This window comes from Chinchilla lanigera, unplaced genomic scaffold, assembly GCF_000276665.1.
Source record: "Chinchilla lanigera isolate Chin_1 unplaced genomic scaffold, ChiLan1.0 scaffold00036, whole genome shotgun sequence".
In the NCBI taxonomy this organism is placed as follows: Eukaryota; Metazoa; Chordata; class Mammalia; order Rodentia; family Chinchillidae; genus Chinchilla; species Chinchilla lanigera.
In genome coordinates this window covers 21,811,420-21,829,572 of record NW_004955437.1, presented here as the reverse complement: position 1 = coordinate 21,829,572, position 18,153 = coordinate 21,811,420, and the positions used below count along the sequence as shown (strand labels likewise).

Below are 18,153 nucleotides of genomic sequence, written 5' to 3'. Positions count from 1 at the left end.
GGCCTTTCTGGTCAGATGGCCACAAGCTAAAAACCACTTTGCAGACAGGAAAAAAGACACTGTTTTATAAATTAGAGCAGGGCGCTTACCAAGGGCCATCGGATGGCTCTGCTGAGGAGTTCCTGCGTCCAGAGAGCTGGTGGCAGAAGTAGGCAGTTATTTTGTTTCTGAAGAGCGTATTCACTGGTGTTCTGTCTTTTTTCTGTCTGATCTTCAACCTATCAGTTCTGAGCAAACAGGTTAAAAGTCATCATCTCCGCATCGGTGGCCAGAGGAATCATCTTCTGTGTGAGAGAGACAGCGTCTCCCTTGCATGTGGCAGATAAGCAGATTAACTTACGCTTGCCTTCTTCTCTTTTCTTGTCTCAAAAGGAAGACAGTTGCTCCCGGACAAGTGCAAAGCAGCCGCACACATTTGCCTCCAGAAATATTTGCTTCGGCTGTGCATGAGATGTCTGCTTTGGATGCTTTGATTTCTATAGTTTAGTTTTCCTCTTAGGCCTTCCTGGAATAAAAAGAAAAGCATATCTGTCCAGTGCCAACTGGAAAATGATAGGTGCTGCGTTGACTGTTGCCCATTTCAAGTCTGTTGTTGACAATCGTCCTCAGAACGAGCCCTGAGTTTGCAGTCTCAGAGACTGAGTTTAAACTTCATTTCGTCTATTTGCCTACTTGTGCTGTGTGACCTAGGCAGGTTGCTTTAGCTCTCTGATCCTTAGTTTACTTCTTTTTAAAAGAAATAATTAAAAAAAAAAAAAGAAAGAAAGAATTTCTCTGTGTTTAACCCCAGGATTTCTCTAGGGATTGATGAAGTGAATGTATGGGAAAGAACTCCATAAACTGGAGGGCGAGTCTTCAGGGGAGTAAATTGCAGGCTTTCTTTTTGTTCACTCTTAAAAATACTTTCTTTTTCTACACAATGTTACTCATTCATTTTAGAAAGATAAGCAAGAGGAATCAAATGAGAATTATCTGTAATCCTACCAATATCTGAACAGTATTCCTACCAGTCCTACCAATATTCCTTCTGTTTTTTCCTGTGTGAGAACAAACATTAAAATAAACCCCAAACCAAGACTGAACAGCACTTACCATTGTATAATCTACTTTTTCATTATGTGCTGGGAATATTTCTCCTGGCATTAAGTTCAGCATTCTCATGGAAACTCTACAGAGAATGCTGTGGTTTTGGCTGTCCCACCACTCACCGGCTCTGCTTCCTGCCATGCCACGCAGGGCCTTCTCCATCGCCATCTTTCTTGGTAGCCCTGTCTCCCCTCTGTATCACTGAGTTGGTCGTGGGTTAAACGCACTCTTAAGCCAGAGCTCCATACAGTGTCATCAGTCATGACTGGTTCACCGGAAGAGTCGGGGTCTGGACGCAAAGCCAGCCGTGCCTGTGACGGCAGCTTCTCTGCACGTGTGTCTTGCCCTTTTGACTTCCTTGCTTCAAGGTGCTGATCTGCTCTGCATACTCATTTATTTACTTGCTCACTGAATATACTCAGCCCCATGCTGGATACTGCTGAGAATACAGTGTTATCATCAAAGAGCAGAGGTCAGCTGGGAAGAAAAAGCAGAGAATCAGAAAAAGTTAAATAGAAGGAAATCTAGTCTCCAGTTCATGGGGCAGAATACCTACTGGGAGCCGGCAGATCCACAGGACGATGAAAGGGTTGGTGTGACAAGGTGTGTGTTTAAAGCCAAGTTCTCTCTTGTCTGACTGGCAAATTTCCCTAGCGCTCAGAATCTCATACTCCTGAAAAAAAGGCACCTGGTATGTGTCTACTGCTGGCTGCCAGCGAGGGAGCGATCTGAGCACAGCTAACAGAAGAGGTGCTTGCACTTGCTTTTAAAGGTAGTAGCACTTCCTGGGTGGTGGGCCTTGAATCTTCACTTCTCAGGCATTCTGCTCCAATCGAGTTGTTGCCTGGGTCACTTTCTCCTCCTCGCTGCCAGGACCTGTTGGGATGAACAGGCTCTGGTCATGCTGAGCGGGTTCCAGGGCCCCAGGAGCCCCGTGCTAACATCTTGCTGTGCTCACCCACAGTGACAGGCTGGCCCTCCTCCAGGTCAGGAGGATCCTGCAGCAGCTGGGCCTGGACAGCACGTGTGAGGACAGCATCGTGGTGAAGGAGGTGTGTGGAGCTGTGTCCCGGCGGGCCGCCCAGCTCTGCGGTGCAGGCCTGGCTGCCATCGTGGAAAAAAGGAGACGAGACCAGGGGCTTGAGCACCTGAAGATCACCGTGGGTGTGGACGGCACCCTGTACAAGCTGCACCCTCAGTGAGTGCGCAGAGGCCTGAGGCGGGGCGGGAGCTGGGCTGGCAGCGGCTTGCACTGCGCAGCCTCTTGAACTGCAGAACGGGAAGATTTGTCCCGTCCTTTTCTGGGCAGGGAGTGCTGCATGGTGGGGAACTCACCCGTTCAGTCTGAGGTTGAGGTGAGCCTCAGTACTCCTTTCTGAGTGGGAATATGACCCTGTTTCAAAAGGGAAAATAAAAGGCTGGGATTGTAGCTCATGGGGAGAGTGCTTAAGTAGCATGCTAAGGCTGTGGGTTCAATCCCCAGCACTAAACAGGAAAAAAAAGATGGTTTGTTTTTGGAAAAATTAGTGGAAAGGAATGGTAGAGTGAAATTTGAAACTTCTTAAAATAAAAAGTTGGGGGACATTTTGAACAAACAAAAGGAGAGTTTTGGAAAAAAACAGACCTTGTTCCAATCGTAGCAAACTTACTACTTGTACAGATTTGGACAAGTTTCTGAGATTTTTCTTTATGTATTCGAGGGAGTGATAATTATTTTCAAAACATGACTTGTTATGCTTTAACATTCCATACAGAAAGCACCTAGAACAGTCCCTGGCAGTAGTAATTGTAAGGTAAATTTACAACAGCTGCTTAAGAACAAGCTCCAGGGAAGAAACCAGGTGAGAATAACTTAGCAATATTTTGATCCTGTATACAAGGGCTGGTGATCTCTCTCTCTTTCATAGCTTTTCCCGGGTGTTGCAAGAGACAGTGAAAGAACTGGCCCCTCGATGTGACGTGATGTTCTTGCTGTCGGAAGATGGCAGTGGGAAGGGAGCAGCTCTGATCACTGCGGTGGCCAAGAGGATGCAGCAGCCACCGAGGGAGAACTAGGGGCCCCACAGTTGGCCTGACGCACGTCATCGGATCCCTCCTGGTCCCTCTTCTAGCAGATGAGTGGGCCGGCTACAAATAGGCCCCCTCCTGGCTAATTTTGCCTCCATAGCTAGAAGAAAACCTCTGGTCCTCGGGGACTCTTAGCAACTTGTTACTTGTTCACAGTGACTTTAACAGACAGTCTCACATGGTATATGTGGGCCAAGCTGGGTCAACTCTGTGAAGTCAGAGTATCTGGCCTGAGAGATGCCTTTTCAGCAGAATTTTCAGCTGAGGCCTGAGGGGCCAGGTCTCTAGGGCTTTGGATCCTGTAGCTGCCGGACTTGGAGATATGGATAGACTCTGCTCCTGGGCCCTGGCTGGCTGGGTTCCTCTTTGGGATGCTCGAGCCCTCTGGAGTAACAAATTGGACGCTTAGCTTGTAGATGAATGTCTGAGAGGGAGAGACTCACATAATGAGCTGGGGGACCTTATCTAACTTGTCCTTAACTTGTCATGTTGGCTTCAAGCGTGAGGCAAGAATAAAGCCTTTGGGGTGTTCGGCTCTGGGATGCAGAGCGCTGATTGCCAGAGTCCTGTGGGAATCTTTCTTACTTCCGGGGAGCCGCGTAAGCACCCTGTAGGATTTTGCTCCTTAGTGTGTACGTGTCACGGGCAGGGCGCACTCAGTGCATCTCTTTTTTGTCTTACGTGTGATAGGGTTTGTGTTGCTGCTGTCAATGTTCGTTTGAAGGACAGTTATGAAGCCTAGTAAATGAATAAATATGTTTGATTTCCCAAGATACTTGGCATGAGGTGTTGCTCTTTCTTCTTAGAGGCTCACTTGATGTCTCCATGTTGTCTTGGTAGAAAAGGGGACCCATTGAGCCAGAAGGCCTGAAAGATCTCCTTAGTCCAAACCTCCTAGGGATGGGGGAACTACATGGAGTATCTTTGACAATATCCTTAACAGTTTATCCACATTTGGTGTGCATGACTACTGCTGACCCTACAACTCACTTTGAGCAGCTGGAAATGCGTTTAGCCCTCTTTCTCCCTGAATCTTGTCCCTCCCGCATACCCCATCAGCCTCCACTCTCCCCTCCAGGGCAGGTGCAATTGGCAGGTCCTGACTCATCCTCGCTTCTCTGAACTACCTGCCACATTCTGCCATTGTGTGTAAATCTCTTATCTGGCCTTGTAGTGTGTAAATTCTTTGTCAGGCGCATTTTTTATTGCCCAAGTGAACCCAGCACTGTGTCATTTTTATTAAATGCTTGCCAGAGAGAGGCATGATGGGAAAAATAAACCTTTGGAGAAAATCTCCTTGGAAAAATTTGAGACCATTGCTCTAGTAAACAGAATGAGAAGAAGAATACTACAGATAGCCCAGGCTGATGTTGTGCACTCGATTACGTGCACTGCCTCAGCTCCAGAGTTGGCTGCCTCTTCACGAGGGGACGCTTCAGTGCTACAAATCGCTGCTTGCAGAAGCACGATGTTCCGGACAGAATGGAGGCGGCCAACCCAAAACTGTGTGAGCCCGGCCAGCCTGGGATGGGAACAGTTAAGGGAGATGAAGGATCCTCAGGAATTTTTTTTTGTGGTACATTTGATAAGCATGTAGGGTGATACTACTGTATGTCCTAGATTTACAAAATTAACTTTATTTATTTATTGCTGGATCAAACCTAGAGCCTTGCATGTGGTAGGTATTTTCATATCCTGAGGGCAACTTTTTAAAATTTTAAGGTTATACCTCTGTGGAGAAATGTTGTATACTCAATTTATCTTTTTATATGTTGAGACTGCCTCTTTGGAGAGGTGATCTTCCTTAGCCAATTTTGTCATACTCAACAGGAAGCCTGGCTGCCCTTGGTCCCCCTCCCCAGGGCTCCTGCTCCCTGTTCACCACCCGCAGCTCCTGTCCTTCTGCCCTGGGGTTGTGGGGTCACTCTCTTCACCACCCTTCCTGGTCAGAGGCAGCTTGCAGGCCCGATGGCCCGGTCTCAGCACGTCGGGGAGGACGGGGAAAGCCACACAGTGTACTCTGTCCTACCCTGGGCTCTCGGAGGCATGAGGAGCCTGAGGTATCTAGGCAACCTTGAACATTCTGACTAATTGATGGCATCATAGAATCTTTGAACCAGAACCCGAACTCCAGTGGGGCCGGAAGAATCAACTCTGGAAATACCGCTGGCAATGGAGGGCCTGCTTCACCTCCAAGTTTACCAGGTAAGACCAGCAAGTGTCCCCCACAGACTTTTCCTCTTTGAAAGAGCATCTTTTTCTGCATTATATAACCTTGTAGTTAGTTTATCCTAGTAAAGTTTGGTACAGGAATTGCTGATGGATATAGATTTAAGAATTAGATTTTCCCCATGACTGTCTCCCCACAACAACTGATCTCATTCCATTTGTCTTTCTTTAGAGCTTTTTTTTTTTTTTTTAAGAGTAGGAGAATTTATTGAGGAAAAGGGGTGGGGAACAGGAATCACTCCTGAGAGACAGGAGGGGTCCAGAACGGGTTGCCCTCTTTAGAACTCTTGTTTTGTCTTCTTCCCATTGGCAAGAGCTGGAGCTCCACCAGAATAAGACTCAAGTCTCATTCTCCCTTTTGTCCTCAGAGCCTACCTCCAAGCAAGGCATTAAGTAGCATAAATGCATCTGAATGAGTGAGTGAATGAGCAAACCAAGCACAGGAATCCAAGTGAATCACTTTCCTTTGTATCTCTCCATTCCTCTGCCGCGCCCCGTGGGACCCAGGTCTGACACACAGTAGGTCCTCTGTAAACAATGGTTGCTTGTCTGCCAAGCCCTATTCCAGGCACTGTGGACCCAAAGAAACATGACAGCGTGCTGGCGTGAGGAAGAGGGAAAAGCACAAGAATCTCTAATACGCCGTGGTGACCCGAGCACGGTGAAGCCAGTTCCTGACCATGCTCTGCATGCTTCAGATCAGGAACTCTCTCCTGTGTGTGTGCATTCGTGTGACCCCTTCTGCAAATGTGTGAAATTTACTGTTTTTTTTTTTTTTTTTCTCAGAATAATGTTTTTGTTTTGTGATACCAAGAATTAAACCTGTGGTCTCATACATGCTAGGCAAGCACTCTACTACTGAGCTATATCCCTCAACCCTTTCTATTTTGAGACAGGATTCACTAAATTATCAGACTTGCCTCAAACTTTTTTTTTGTGTGTGAGACAGAGTCTCGCTATGTAGCTCAGGCTGGATTGGGTTCACTGTGTAACCCAGGCTGGCCTTGAAATCACAGCAATCCTCCTGCCTCAGCATGCTGAGTGCTGAGTTATAGGCATGTGCCACCATGCCCAGCCTCAGATTTGTGATCCTCCTGCCTCAGCCTCCTGAATAGCTGGGATTACATGTGTGTACTGCCATGCTTCACTTAGAATGATTTTATTTTCTTTTGTGTTTTTGAGACAAGGTTCTACTATGCAGTTCAGGCTGGCTTTGAACTCATTTTGTAGCCCAGGCTGGCCTCGAATTCACAGTGACTCTCCTGCCTCAGGCTTCCAAGTGCTGGGATTACAGGCATGCGCTGCCATGCCTGGCTAAAATAATATTTTTAAACTGAAAATATATAGAATTACAAAGCAAACCAATGGTATTGGATGATATTTATTAAGAAAGTAGTGACATAGTAATATATACAATTGTTTTGTTTTGTTTTGTAGTGTTGAGGATCAAACCCAGCATCTCACACATGCTAGGCAAGGGCTACACCTCCAGCCCAGCATGTTTGTTCATTTGTTGCATTATGATCTGAAAGATCCTGCAGAACTTAAGAACACTGGTAATGTTGAATAAATGAATGAATAAAAATAATACCTTGAGGTATTTGCAACAACCCCAATGAAGTATCTGTGGTTTCTGCTGGAGACAAGGTTTCAGGTGTGTGTACCACTACTGTGGCTCTGCCTCTGTGGAGACATTGAGGATTTTCTTTCTCCTTGATACTCCATTGTGTAGAATGGCTTTTCCCTTTGTCTCTTGTTAGCACCCTTTGACCTTTCAATCCCTTTTACCAATGGTAGAGAATGTGTCTGGTTTTTATTAAAATATTTTTCAATCTCTGTTTTTATTTCCTCTCTTCTGGCACTTCTATTACTCAGGAGGTGTTGGAGAGGGGTGGTTTGAGAGTTAGGTGGGGTGACCTTGAGGCCCCATTTGACAGGAGGCATTGGCGTGGTGACCTGAAGGGCCGAGGGAGGGAGCTACGCCGATGTCTGTGGAGCGCATTCCACTGGGGCTCGGGGTGTTTTAGGAATAGCCAGGAGCTCAGTGCAGCCAGAACAGAGTAAGGGAGAACAGAGCGTGAAATCAGAGAAGTAACGCAGCCTAAGCATGCAAGACTTGGAGGTTCAAAAGACCTTTGAGATCTGAGCACACGCCTGTAATCCTAGCACTCTGGGAGACCGAGGCAGGAGGATGGCAGCTCTAAGCCCAGCCTGCGCAACTTACCACACTGGCAAGACTCTGTCTCAAAATTTAAAAAAAAATGGTAAAAATAAAAAGGGCATGGAGATGTAACTCAGTATGAAGACCCTGGGTTCAACCCTTACCACTAAAAGAAAAAAAAAAGCTTAAATTTTGATAAGGTCTGATCTGTTATTTTTTTTCTTCTATTGCATATGTGTTATATTCTATTTTTTAAAAAAACACAAAAGCCTTTCCCTAAATTTCTATTTTTTCACTTACCTTTATTATGTATTACATATGTAATATTTCTAACTTTTACTCCATCTTATTTCATGTACTTATTTTCTTCCGTATTTCATTTTACATTCTTGGTGTGCCTGACCTAATATTTCTGTTTCCCATTGTCCAGTTTGTTGACATTCTTTGCAGTTAGTTTTGTTCCCTGGCTGTCTGGTGAGTTTTGCCCTGTGAGCATATACGCACACACGGTGACCCGTGTGTGGAATACACATTTATTCCATCTTGGACTGTGTCCTGGTCAGCCAGGGTAGGGGAGTGCGCGACTGAGCTGGGCGAACACTCCCTGCTTTCTTAGCTCTTCACCCGACCAGAGCTCATTCCTGATCTTCCTCCACTGCCACCTGCTGTGGCATCTGAGGGCTTCCTGTCAGGAGCGCAGGAGAAGCAGAAGCATCAGTTATTTATTTATCTGCGATGCTGAGGATCGAACGCAGGCTCTTGCACTTGCTAAGCAAGCACCTGACTGTGGAGCTATACCTTCAACTCAGAAGCATAATTTAAATTTTTCCTCTCCAACCTGCACCATTTTCACTTACAAAGACAATCATTCTAAACAATGCAATTAATACCAGGGGCATGTTGTTTTCATTGTCAATGGTAATAATAAGAATGGGATTTTAGGGCCAGGGGTTATAGTTCAGCGGCACAAGCACCTGCCGGCCAAGTGCAGGGTCCTGAGTTCGATTTCTGGTACCAAAATTTTTTTTTAAAATAGGATTTTATTTTTAAATACACATTTTTTTTTTTTGCCTAATGGTAAACTTCATCATTAAGCTTTTTAGCTTATCAAAAGACTGTGAGGAGCCATTATAATTCATGTCATCTTTTCCATTTTTATAGCTCTGTATATGCAAAAAAACCCACTATTTACCAAGTACCCCAGTGCTAATAAAAAATTTATTTTATAGTAAATGGTAGAAAAGGGACCGGATTGGGTGCAAAACTCTCATGGTAGAGGTAAGGATGAGAAGGCAGAGGACCTGAGACTGACATTTCCAGGGAAGACTAACCAGTCAGCCAGTGTCCCAGCCAGATGCATCTCCTTGGAGCCACCATGGCTCCAACACCTGAACCACTTGCTGTAAAGAATTTACTGCTTGCACTGTGCTGCCTGGGCCGCTTTGCTCAGGCATATGTGTGTTTAATCTGTGTTTGGTCCGTGAAGCTTTCAGAAGGCTTTGTAGTTCTGCCCTTCCCCTCCCCCCATGCCTTCTCCCTGCAGGCTCTGGCACACGGAACGCAGCGCCTACCGGGTCACATCAGAAACCCACCTCTCTCTCCAGGAAGGGCGAGCACATGGTCAGTGTCTGGCCTGGATTCCAGACTGCCTCAGTTTCTGAATCTGCCTGTGAAGTCAGGGAATGCAGACGAGGGTGGACGGCTCTGGGATAGAAGCTTGGATCTAACTGTTGGACAGTGTCTGGGGTTCTGCACAAAAGAGAATTGAATTACAGATCAACTGGGCCTTAGTGTGCCAGCCCCAGCGCCCTCGGCCTCCAGCCTGGGACCTGTGGGAAGCGCATAGCTGGCATTTTTTTGCTTGAGATTAGGAAGTCTTTTGCTTCCTGTGTGAGTTCAATGGACTGTTGTGGTAGGATGGAGTCTACTTGTTTTTTTCTTTTTCGTAAAAAGGAAACAGCAATTTGGCTTGGGTTGCTATGAGGCGGTGGGCAGATGAGCTCTCTCCAGTGCCTGGCGAGGAGCCAGCTTTTGCACACGTGGCCACGTTTTTGCCGGCATTATCAAGCGTGTAGAGAAGCTGAGATCACAGCCTTGGAGGAGTGAGTTTTTGGTGATTCTCCAAAGACCATCTCTGTGCAAGAAGTGTCAGAGCCCCATTTGATAGTAAGTTTTTTTCTATGTTTTGTTTTGGTGGATGCCATATCATCACTCAAGGGCCAATACCATTTCCAGATGGTGGCATCCCTAAAAGCCATCACAAGCCTAGGGGGTACTGGGGGTGCTGAATGGCCAGGCTGAGAGGCAAGGCTATGTTCCTGGACTTCAGCCAGGCTCTCTCCTCACAAGGGATGCTGGGACAGCATGCGTGTACCAATCTGAAAGAGAATTTATGCTCCTCTTTTGTTCTCTGCTGCATCTTGCTTTCTCTCAGTTGGATCTTTTGTTAGCATAGTCTTTGGGTAGAACTTGTCCATGGGTGACTTTGTTTTCTTGCTTTGAAGCATTCAGGCAGTGATCCATTGCAGGGAGCCTGAGGAGGGTGCCTGGGCTTGGACAGGGGTTGCAGAAGGTGCAGAAAGATGAACTGAATATGCAAATGAATATGCAAATTGTTGGATTGACAAGGAACCACAAAGTGACACAAAGAGCATTTTTCATTTTTCTCTAGAAACTAAGTAGGTCTTGGGCTGTGAAGTAGTGACTAATGATGAAAAGAAATGACAACTTAAGTATGCTGTCCCTGAACTTCTTCCCAACCATCCAACTCATGAGTGCAAAATTTAAGCCAAGCTACAAAGCAGAGGTGCCAGTGACCTAGAGGACATTGGAGGATTGGGTCTGAGTGAGGAATCAGGTCCTTGTGACTTCTGTAGACCAGAATGAGAACCGTCTACAAAGCTAACTTCACATCCACTCTCCAGCAGGAGAAGCAGAAGCACCATCACTTTCATTCTTGCTCTAATGAGACCCCAGGGTTTTTTCCTATACCTTATTTGGCCAGTGATTGTGCCTTTACTAAGAACCACTGAAAGGCATGACTGTCATCATCCCTTTGCAGTCACAAGAAAGGGCAAGAGGGTTTACCTGCAAGAATCCAGATAACTAAGATTAGTGGAGGGAAGGAAGGCAGAGAGAGGCAGATCTCATCTCAGACTTAACAGGCTGATGATGGAAAAGTGAGTTATTGTCTGTCTGGAGCCTGTCTTGGGTGGGTGTGACAGTCCCAGAGCCACTCATGGAAACCTGGTCCCGACTGTGATTTGTGGAGGTGTGAGGCCTTGGAGAGGTGATGAGGTTGCGGGGCTGAGCCCTTAGTGGCTTCGTAGAAGAGATCTCAGAGTGCTTGTTTGCTTCCTTTGCCAAGCGAGGGCGAGGGAAGAGGTGCTATATGAGAGATGAGCGGGTGGCTGGATTTTGGATTTCCCAGCCTTTGAAAGGGAGAGCAACACATTCTGTTGCTTGTAATTTATCCATCTAGGGCCATTTTTTGATAGAAGCCCAAGGGGCTGAGACAGTGAGGGAGGGACAGGGGTAGGACATGCTAGGTTCTTTCCAGTTCTCAAATAATGTGCTTTTACCTGCAGGAGCCCTGTCTCCTGGGCACTGAAGCTCTAAGTTGCTAAAATCCTGTTTATTTTGTCCCCTGCTCCCATCCCCACTCCAGCTGCAGACCGCCACTAGACCTTTTCTCAGAATCTCATTTAAGAATTCCTTTCCCATGAGGTGGGCATGAGTGAGAGAACCAGGATCAATAATACTCTTACTATGTGAATCCACTTGACTGAGACATCTAGAACCAGGTTTCCAAAGTTCAGTATGCTTGCTGGGTGTGTGGCACTGCCTTTCATCCCAGGTACTGGGGAGGCTGAGGCAGAAGGGTTGCAAGTTTGAGGTCAGTCTGGGCAACTTAACCCTGGGGAGGGATGTAGCTCAATGGTAGAGTGACCGTGGCTTCTCAGTACTACAAACAAACAACCCGCAAAAAAAAGCAAAAACAAAACAACAACAGAACTTGGGCTTGCTGCAGAACTGCCAGGGAGGTTTGTTGCAACACACTGTTTGTTCTGTCCCCAGAATCTTCAGTAGGCTGGGGGAAGCCCAAAATACACATTTCAGCCGGCCGTGGTGGTGCATACCTGTAATCCCAGCACTCAGGTGGCTGAGGCAGGAGGCTTGCTCTGAGCTCAAGGCCGGCCTGGGCTACATAGAGAGTTCAAGGATAGCCTGAACTGCATAGTGAGCCTGTCTCAAAACAAACACCAAAACAACAACAAAAAATAATGCCCATTTTCAAAGAAGTTCCTGGATTCTGGTGTGGGTATAGGGGCAGGGAATCGTCAGCAGCAACCCTGCTCTGGTGGATGGAGATCAAGCCAGCCTGCTCACAGTCAACTCTGAGAGCAAGAGAGGGCAAGTGAGTAAGTAGCAGGGCCTGACTTTCTCCTCTTGTTTGCCTCCTCCCCCTTTTCCTTCATCCTCCTCCTTGATCAAGGCTCACCTGGTTCCTGCCTCAGGGGCCTCCAAAGAAAACTGACCCAGACCAGTATGTCCCAGTTTCAGAGTCACTTCCTCCAGGAAGCCTTCCAGGATTAGCTACCACGGCTCCCCAGCCTTCTCCTTCATGACAGCTACCACAACTTGCAGTTTGCTATTAGTTTAGGTCATGTGATTTTGAATTATCATCTCTCTTCCCCGGAATTGATGAAGACTAAGAAGACAGGATTTATGAAGAGTAGGAGAATTCAGATACAGTGGTGCATGCCTGTAGTCCCACTATTTGGGAGGCTGAGGCAGAAGAATCACAAGTTCAAGGCTAGCCTGAGCAATTTAGCAAAACCCTGTCTCAAAGTAAAAAATAAAGAGTGCTGTGGGTGTAACTCAGTGGCAGAGAAGTTGCTGGCATGTGGGAGGCCCTGGGTTCAGCCCCTAGTATGTTTAAAAAAAAAAAAAGCACAGGGATGAGGTGGTTTGATTGGGCAGGGAATAGTAGTGAGTCACCCCAATTGTGCACAATAAAGAGAGTGAGAGAACAGGGCTTTGTCCTTCATGAACAAGGGCAGGGGAGGGAAGGAGGAGGAGGAAGTGACATGGGGCACTCATCAGCCAGCTTTCCGGGACTATAGCAGCGCTGTCCTATACCCCCTGGGGGTCCACCTTGTCTATTCTGTTCACCCTCCTGGACATTTCTTTACAGATTTGAAAACGTGAGCTGGTTTCATTAGCTTTCAGCCGTTCACTAGCTCTTATTCCTAGCTACTGCATCCAGAAAGAGTTAAGACTTCAGGGCTGAAGAAAACAGAGTTCAAATCCTAGACTTCAGCTTCGCTGTCCCTTGAATGATTTCTGCTGTGTTGTTGGGAAGTTTCCTGGAATCAATGTATGAGACACCCTTCGCACAGTGCCTGGCACGCCAGAGGGCCCCGGGCACTCCTGCCCTCATCATCAACTTCTTCACCATTGGCACCATTTCTGTGCCCCCCAAGGTTTCTGTGACTTTGCCGGGGACCAGCAGCTTCCTGACCATCGAGCATTATCCGCATGTCAAGGTCGCCCGAGTGCTCCAGCTGCTGCCCACAGGCCACATAAGGTCCAAGCCCTGTGCCCTTATTTTTGTAGGGCCCCGGCACAGGCACTGCCCCTATCAGCCCCGGGTGGCTCTTGCTTTGATGACAACTGTGTCTTTTATCTCCTCCTGTCCTCAGAACTCCATCTAACCACTTGAAGAGTTCTCACGAAGAGCATCATTCCAAAGGGAGACAAGAGCCCCAGAGCCCACCGCTGCGCACTTTGGGCTGAGACCCTCCATCTGGTTGCAAGGACGGCATGTTATCTTTTCGGGAAAATGAGAGAATATCCAAGTGAAGAGGTGACCGAGGTGACTCAGTTCATCCCATGGCAAATAGGCAGGAGGCCTGGTTTTGGGAAGCCCAACCCTGGTGGTCTCCCTCCCCTACAGGCAGATCCCGCTGGCCTTTGCATCAAATAGCTTCCTGTCAGATGTGCAGTAAGATGAATACAGAGGTATTCAAGCCTTGCGATCTGAAAGAGTATATTCCAGGATTTATTTACTTATTTATTGAGACAGGGTCTCACTGTGAAGTTCAGGCTGTCCTTGAACTCACCATGTAACCCAGGCTGGCCTCACACTTATGGCGACCCTCCTGCCTCAGCCTCCTTAGTGCTGAGATAACAGATGTGTGCCACCATGCCCGGCTATGGCAGTAGTTAATATTTAAATACACATTATTTTACTGATGAGGCCCGGAGAGGGGGACACATTTCCCAAGGTTCTACAGTAACTCACTTCAGTGAAGGATTTTTTTTTTTTTTTTGCAGAGATGAGGCTAATGTCATTTTTAATGATTGTTTTAAGGCAGACAGTGTGCTGGTATTCATCACCGTCAATAAGTTGCAGTGCCTTTCTGAGTGCCCCCTGTTTGCTCTCTGTTAACCTAGTACCTGAACGGCTGCTGTGCTGCTGCAGGATGGTGCAGCACAGTGGTTAACCGTGTGGGAGATGAGCAGCCTGATTTCAATCTCAGCCTTGCTACTTGGCATCTGTATGACTCTGGGAAGTTACTTGTGCTCTTTGCGCCTTGGTTTCCTCATCTGTGACTAGGAGCACTTACTAGAGGTTCTTGTAAAGGAAAGCAGGAGTTATTTACAGCATGCCTGACAAGCAGTAAGCACCCCATACATGCTATTTGTGATCACCCTCAAGTGAGTGTAAGGGCGCTGGCAGGCAGGTCATTCATTGGTTGGTACATCCTCTCTGAAACAGGCTAAAACAATACAAAGAAAGGGAGAAGGAATGCAGACTTAAGCAAAATGCAAATGAATTTCAGATTTTTCTGTTATTAAAATGCTGAGAGCCAGGCCTGGTGGTGCACACTTGTAATCTCAGCACTCAGGAGGCTGAGGCAAAAGGACATTTGCGAGTTTGAGGTCAGCCTGGGCTATACAGTGTGTTCAAAGCAGGCCTGAACTATATAGCAAGATCCTGTCTCAAAAACCAAACCAGGGGCTGGGGATTTAGCTCAGCAGCACAGTGCCTGCCTGGTAAGCCCCAGGCCATGAGTTTGATTCCTGGTACCGGAAGAAAAATCAAATAAACCCCCCCCCCCCAAAAAAAAAAAACCAAAACAAAAACCAAACCAAAACAAAACAAAAATCTGAGTCATCAAGACCCCTAAATTTAGTCAAATGATTCAACACATACAATATCTAATTTGAACCTGTCGTAATGGTACTTGTGCCAGATTGTTTTGGAAAGGCAATAATTGCTTTTCACAGATGCTTCAGATCCTGCAGGAGGGAGGAAGAAATACAGTTCTGAGGGGCCTTTCTGAGTTCCAGAGAGAGAACGGCCAGAGTAGCTCACAGGGTAATGCCAGCTCCCGGCAGGAAGGGTGTGCACAGTGTGGAGCCACTGCGTATACTGCCCGCTCGGGGACAAGGGGACCCCCGCTCCACACTACTTCGGCAGGGTCACTAGGCCATGCAGTCTCCTGGCAAAAGTCATCTGCTTTGAGTGACCTTCCTAGGAGGCATGGGGCTCTCCCCGGGGCTCTTCCCCTCCCCCTCCCGTCTCCTGGGTAACAGAAGCCAGCAGAGACACACAGCCTGGGGCTTTTGAGAAATCAGAACCACTGCGAAAAGGGACTTGGGTGCTCTGAAAGGTGCTCGGAGGATCAGGTCCTGGGAAGCTGCACATGGCTCAGGGAGGAGCCAGAGTTGTGCAGCCTCCATAAGCCACGCTAGCCTACCCAGGAGCACATCTCTTTGTAAAGACAAAGTCAAAGCCTACCCGACACAGCATGTGTTTTATATTTAGGTCATGCTCCACTTTGGGTTGGGCCAGATGCTATCGGGATTTCATTAGCCCGGGTCAGCGGCCCAGTAGAGGAAGCCGGAGAGGCTGGGACCACCCCAGGCGCGCGGGCCCAGGTTCTTGCGCTGTGGTGCAGTGCGCTCCATGGAGAGGTTCTGCAGATGTGCCTCCAGTTCATGCGTGTGCTTAGGTTGGGATCATTCACATTTATGATTCCCCCCAGGTGCCCTGTGGGAACAGGCAAATGTACAGACGCAGAACATGGACTAGCGGCTGCCGGAGGCTGGGGAGACCAGCCCATGCCCAGTGTTGAGGGAAACAGGTTTCTTCATGGGCCATGAACATTTTCCAGGCTTAGACCACTGTGACGGTTGCTTACTTTGTGAACATATTGAAAACCACCAAACTCTACACTTTAATGGGTAAATTTTTTCATAGGTGAGCTATATTTCAATTTTTAAAAGTTATATACCCTTTAAGTGTAAATTAGAAAGAATAACTTAAAAAGTTATAGAGTGTGTTTCTAAAACTTAAAAATAAAAGTTCTGATTGAATCTTCCTTTTCCCTAACAAATTACTGCGTGCTCTCTCTGAGGAACCACTGCTTTGAGCTATATCTGAAAATGCTGTGCCTCCAATCAGAAGCCTTTTATGTAAGGCCCTTTTTGCTTTCACAGTTTGGGGAAAATTGCCAGCCAATTAACAACAGTAATGGTTAATTAGTGTACATTGAGTGCATACTAAGTACCAGACATTTTATCCCAAGTGCTGTATTTATGTACAAATACCCCCTATTACTTGCATTACTTCATCGTCATTCCCATTTTATAGTAGGGAAATAGGTTAAAGTTGGCACAGTGACACACACTTGTAATCCCAGCACTCGGGAGGCCAAGGCAGGAAGAGCATCACAAGTTCGAAGCCAGCCTGGGCTACGCAGTGTGTTCAAAGTCTGAATTACATAGCCAGACTCGGTCTCAAATAAAACAAAGTAAACAGAACAACCCAACCCCCCCCTTACAAGACAACGCCCCCAAATGAAACAAAACAATTAAGTTAAAAAACTCCCTTGGACTGGGTGTGAGACCCTGTCTCAAAACAAAACAAAATAAGGCAAAACAGAAGCTTTTTCAGGTCAAAGCTATTAAGCAGCCAAGTGGGACCTCAACCAAGCAACCTGGGTCCAGCACCTGCACTTGACCTTGGTCCTGCCTTCAGCACCTACTCCGTTACCCTATGTACACTGTGCATTTACTATATACACACACAGGCCCTGTACCCTCCGGGAGGCTCAGTAAATGAATAAATACTGCATTACTGACATTTGCAGGGGCTCTGAAGAACAAATAAATGCCACAGTCTGTGTTTCCTCTCTTGTAGAAATCCTTGGGATGAAGGGATCAAGTCTAAATTTTATTGACATGAACAAATAATAATAAAAAATCCACAGATTCTCTTTCCTTTGAGCCAGGCTGGGAAGACTGAGGATGTTTGGGGCAGCAGGTGTTTCTTTCAGACTTCAGCAGAACTCACCAGAGCCCAGGGCCTTTGAGGTTCAATCCCCAGGCCCCCAGTATCAGGCCAATATTTGTTTGTTTGTTTTTGAGACAGGGTCTCACTCAGTAATTTAGGCTGGCCTTTAAACTCACTACATAGCCCAGGTTAGCCTCAAATTCATGGTGATCCTCTTGCCTCAGTCTCCCTGGTGCTGGGATTACAGGCGTGTGCCACCATGGCCAGCGTCAGGGCAATATTTAAAAGCCTAGTCTTTTGCTTCCCTTCCTGGGTAGAAAGGGTCCTCTATGGAAGGGACTCTTGGATTTGCTGCAACTCTGCTTTGGCGGTGAAATCACATAAAATCTGTGAGCTCTTCAGGGTATGTTAGGAATTTAACAAAGTTGCCTTAAATGTTGACTTCGGATATCTAACACTTAGTGAACAGGAATCTGCTTCGCTGTTGTATAATTAACAAACATTGTATACACAGAAGGTATACAACGTGACTGTTTGATACACAGATACATTGTGAAATGACTGCCGGTCAAGCTAATGAACATGTCCTACATCGTACTTTTTTTTCTTTTCTGCCACAGTGGAGATCGAACCTAGGGCCTTTGTGCTGAACTACGTCTCCAGACCATGTCTTTGTTTTATTTTTTTTGAGGCAGGGTCTTATTAAGTTGCTAAATTGCCCAGGCTTGGCTTGAAGTTGTGATTCTCCTGCCTCAGCCTCTCAGAGTACTGGGATTACAGGCATTTGCCACATGCCTAAATTCATTTTTATCTGTGAAGGCTGTGTGTGTGTGTGTGTGTGTGTGTGTGTGTGTGTGTGTTGAGAACATCTATATCTACCCTGTAAGCGAATTTCAGATAGACAATGCAGTACTGTTAATAAGTTATTGTGCTGTCTTCAGATCCCCAGAACTGGTCTTATAAGTTTGTCACCTCTGACCATCTGCATATGTCCGCTAGCCCCCAGCCCCTGGAAGACACTGTTTTACGCTCTGCTTTTGTGAGTCTTTTAAAACCTCCACACACGTGTAAAATCATGTGGCGTTAGTCTTTCTGTGCTCAGTTTATTTCCTTTGGTTCAGTGTCCTCTTAGGTTGGCTCATGCTGAGGTACATGTCAAGATTTCCTTTTTATGGCTGAATAATATTCCAGTGCATGCCACATTTTCTTTATCCCTTTATCTGTTGAAGGACACTTAGGACCCTCTGTATGAGGGTGAGGACAAGAATGAGGTTGCTGAGACCCTGACCTGACTATTTCTATT

General features: G+C 46.7%; 2 protein-coding genes across 4 annotated transcripts in view; both read left to right on the top strand.

The window, feature by feature from the left end:
• Window positions 1–3,926, top strand: part of Hkdc1 (hexokinase domain containing 1) — a 48,052-nt gene extending 44,126 nt beyond the window's left edge. For both annotated transcript variants that reach the window (XM_005390090.1, XM_013516940.1), the window contains 2 exons: window positions 2,051–2,284; window positions 2,994–3,926. In XM_005390090.1, coding sequence (XP_005390147.1) covers window positions 2,051–2,284; window positions 2,994–3,141 — 382 coding nt within the window. In that variant the 3' untranslated portion in view covers window positions 3,142–3,926. The remainder of the gene's footprint in view (window positions 1–2,050; window positions 2,285–2,993) is intronic.
• A 1,343-nt stretch (window positions 3,927–5,269) lies between these two features.
• Window positions 5,270–18,153, top strand: part of Hk1 (hexokinase 1) — a 90,990-nt gene continuing 78,106 nt past the window's right edge. The window contains exons 1-2 of one of the 2 annotated variants that reach the window (XM_005390087.1): window positions 5,270–5,358; window positions 13,249–13,412. The gene's annotated coding sequence lies outside the window, so the exon portion shown is untranslated. Of the gene's footprint in view, window positions 5,359–13,248; window positions 13,422–18,153 lie in introns of both variants that reach the window. The other variant, XM_013517022.1, reaches the window with a different exon arrangement.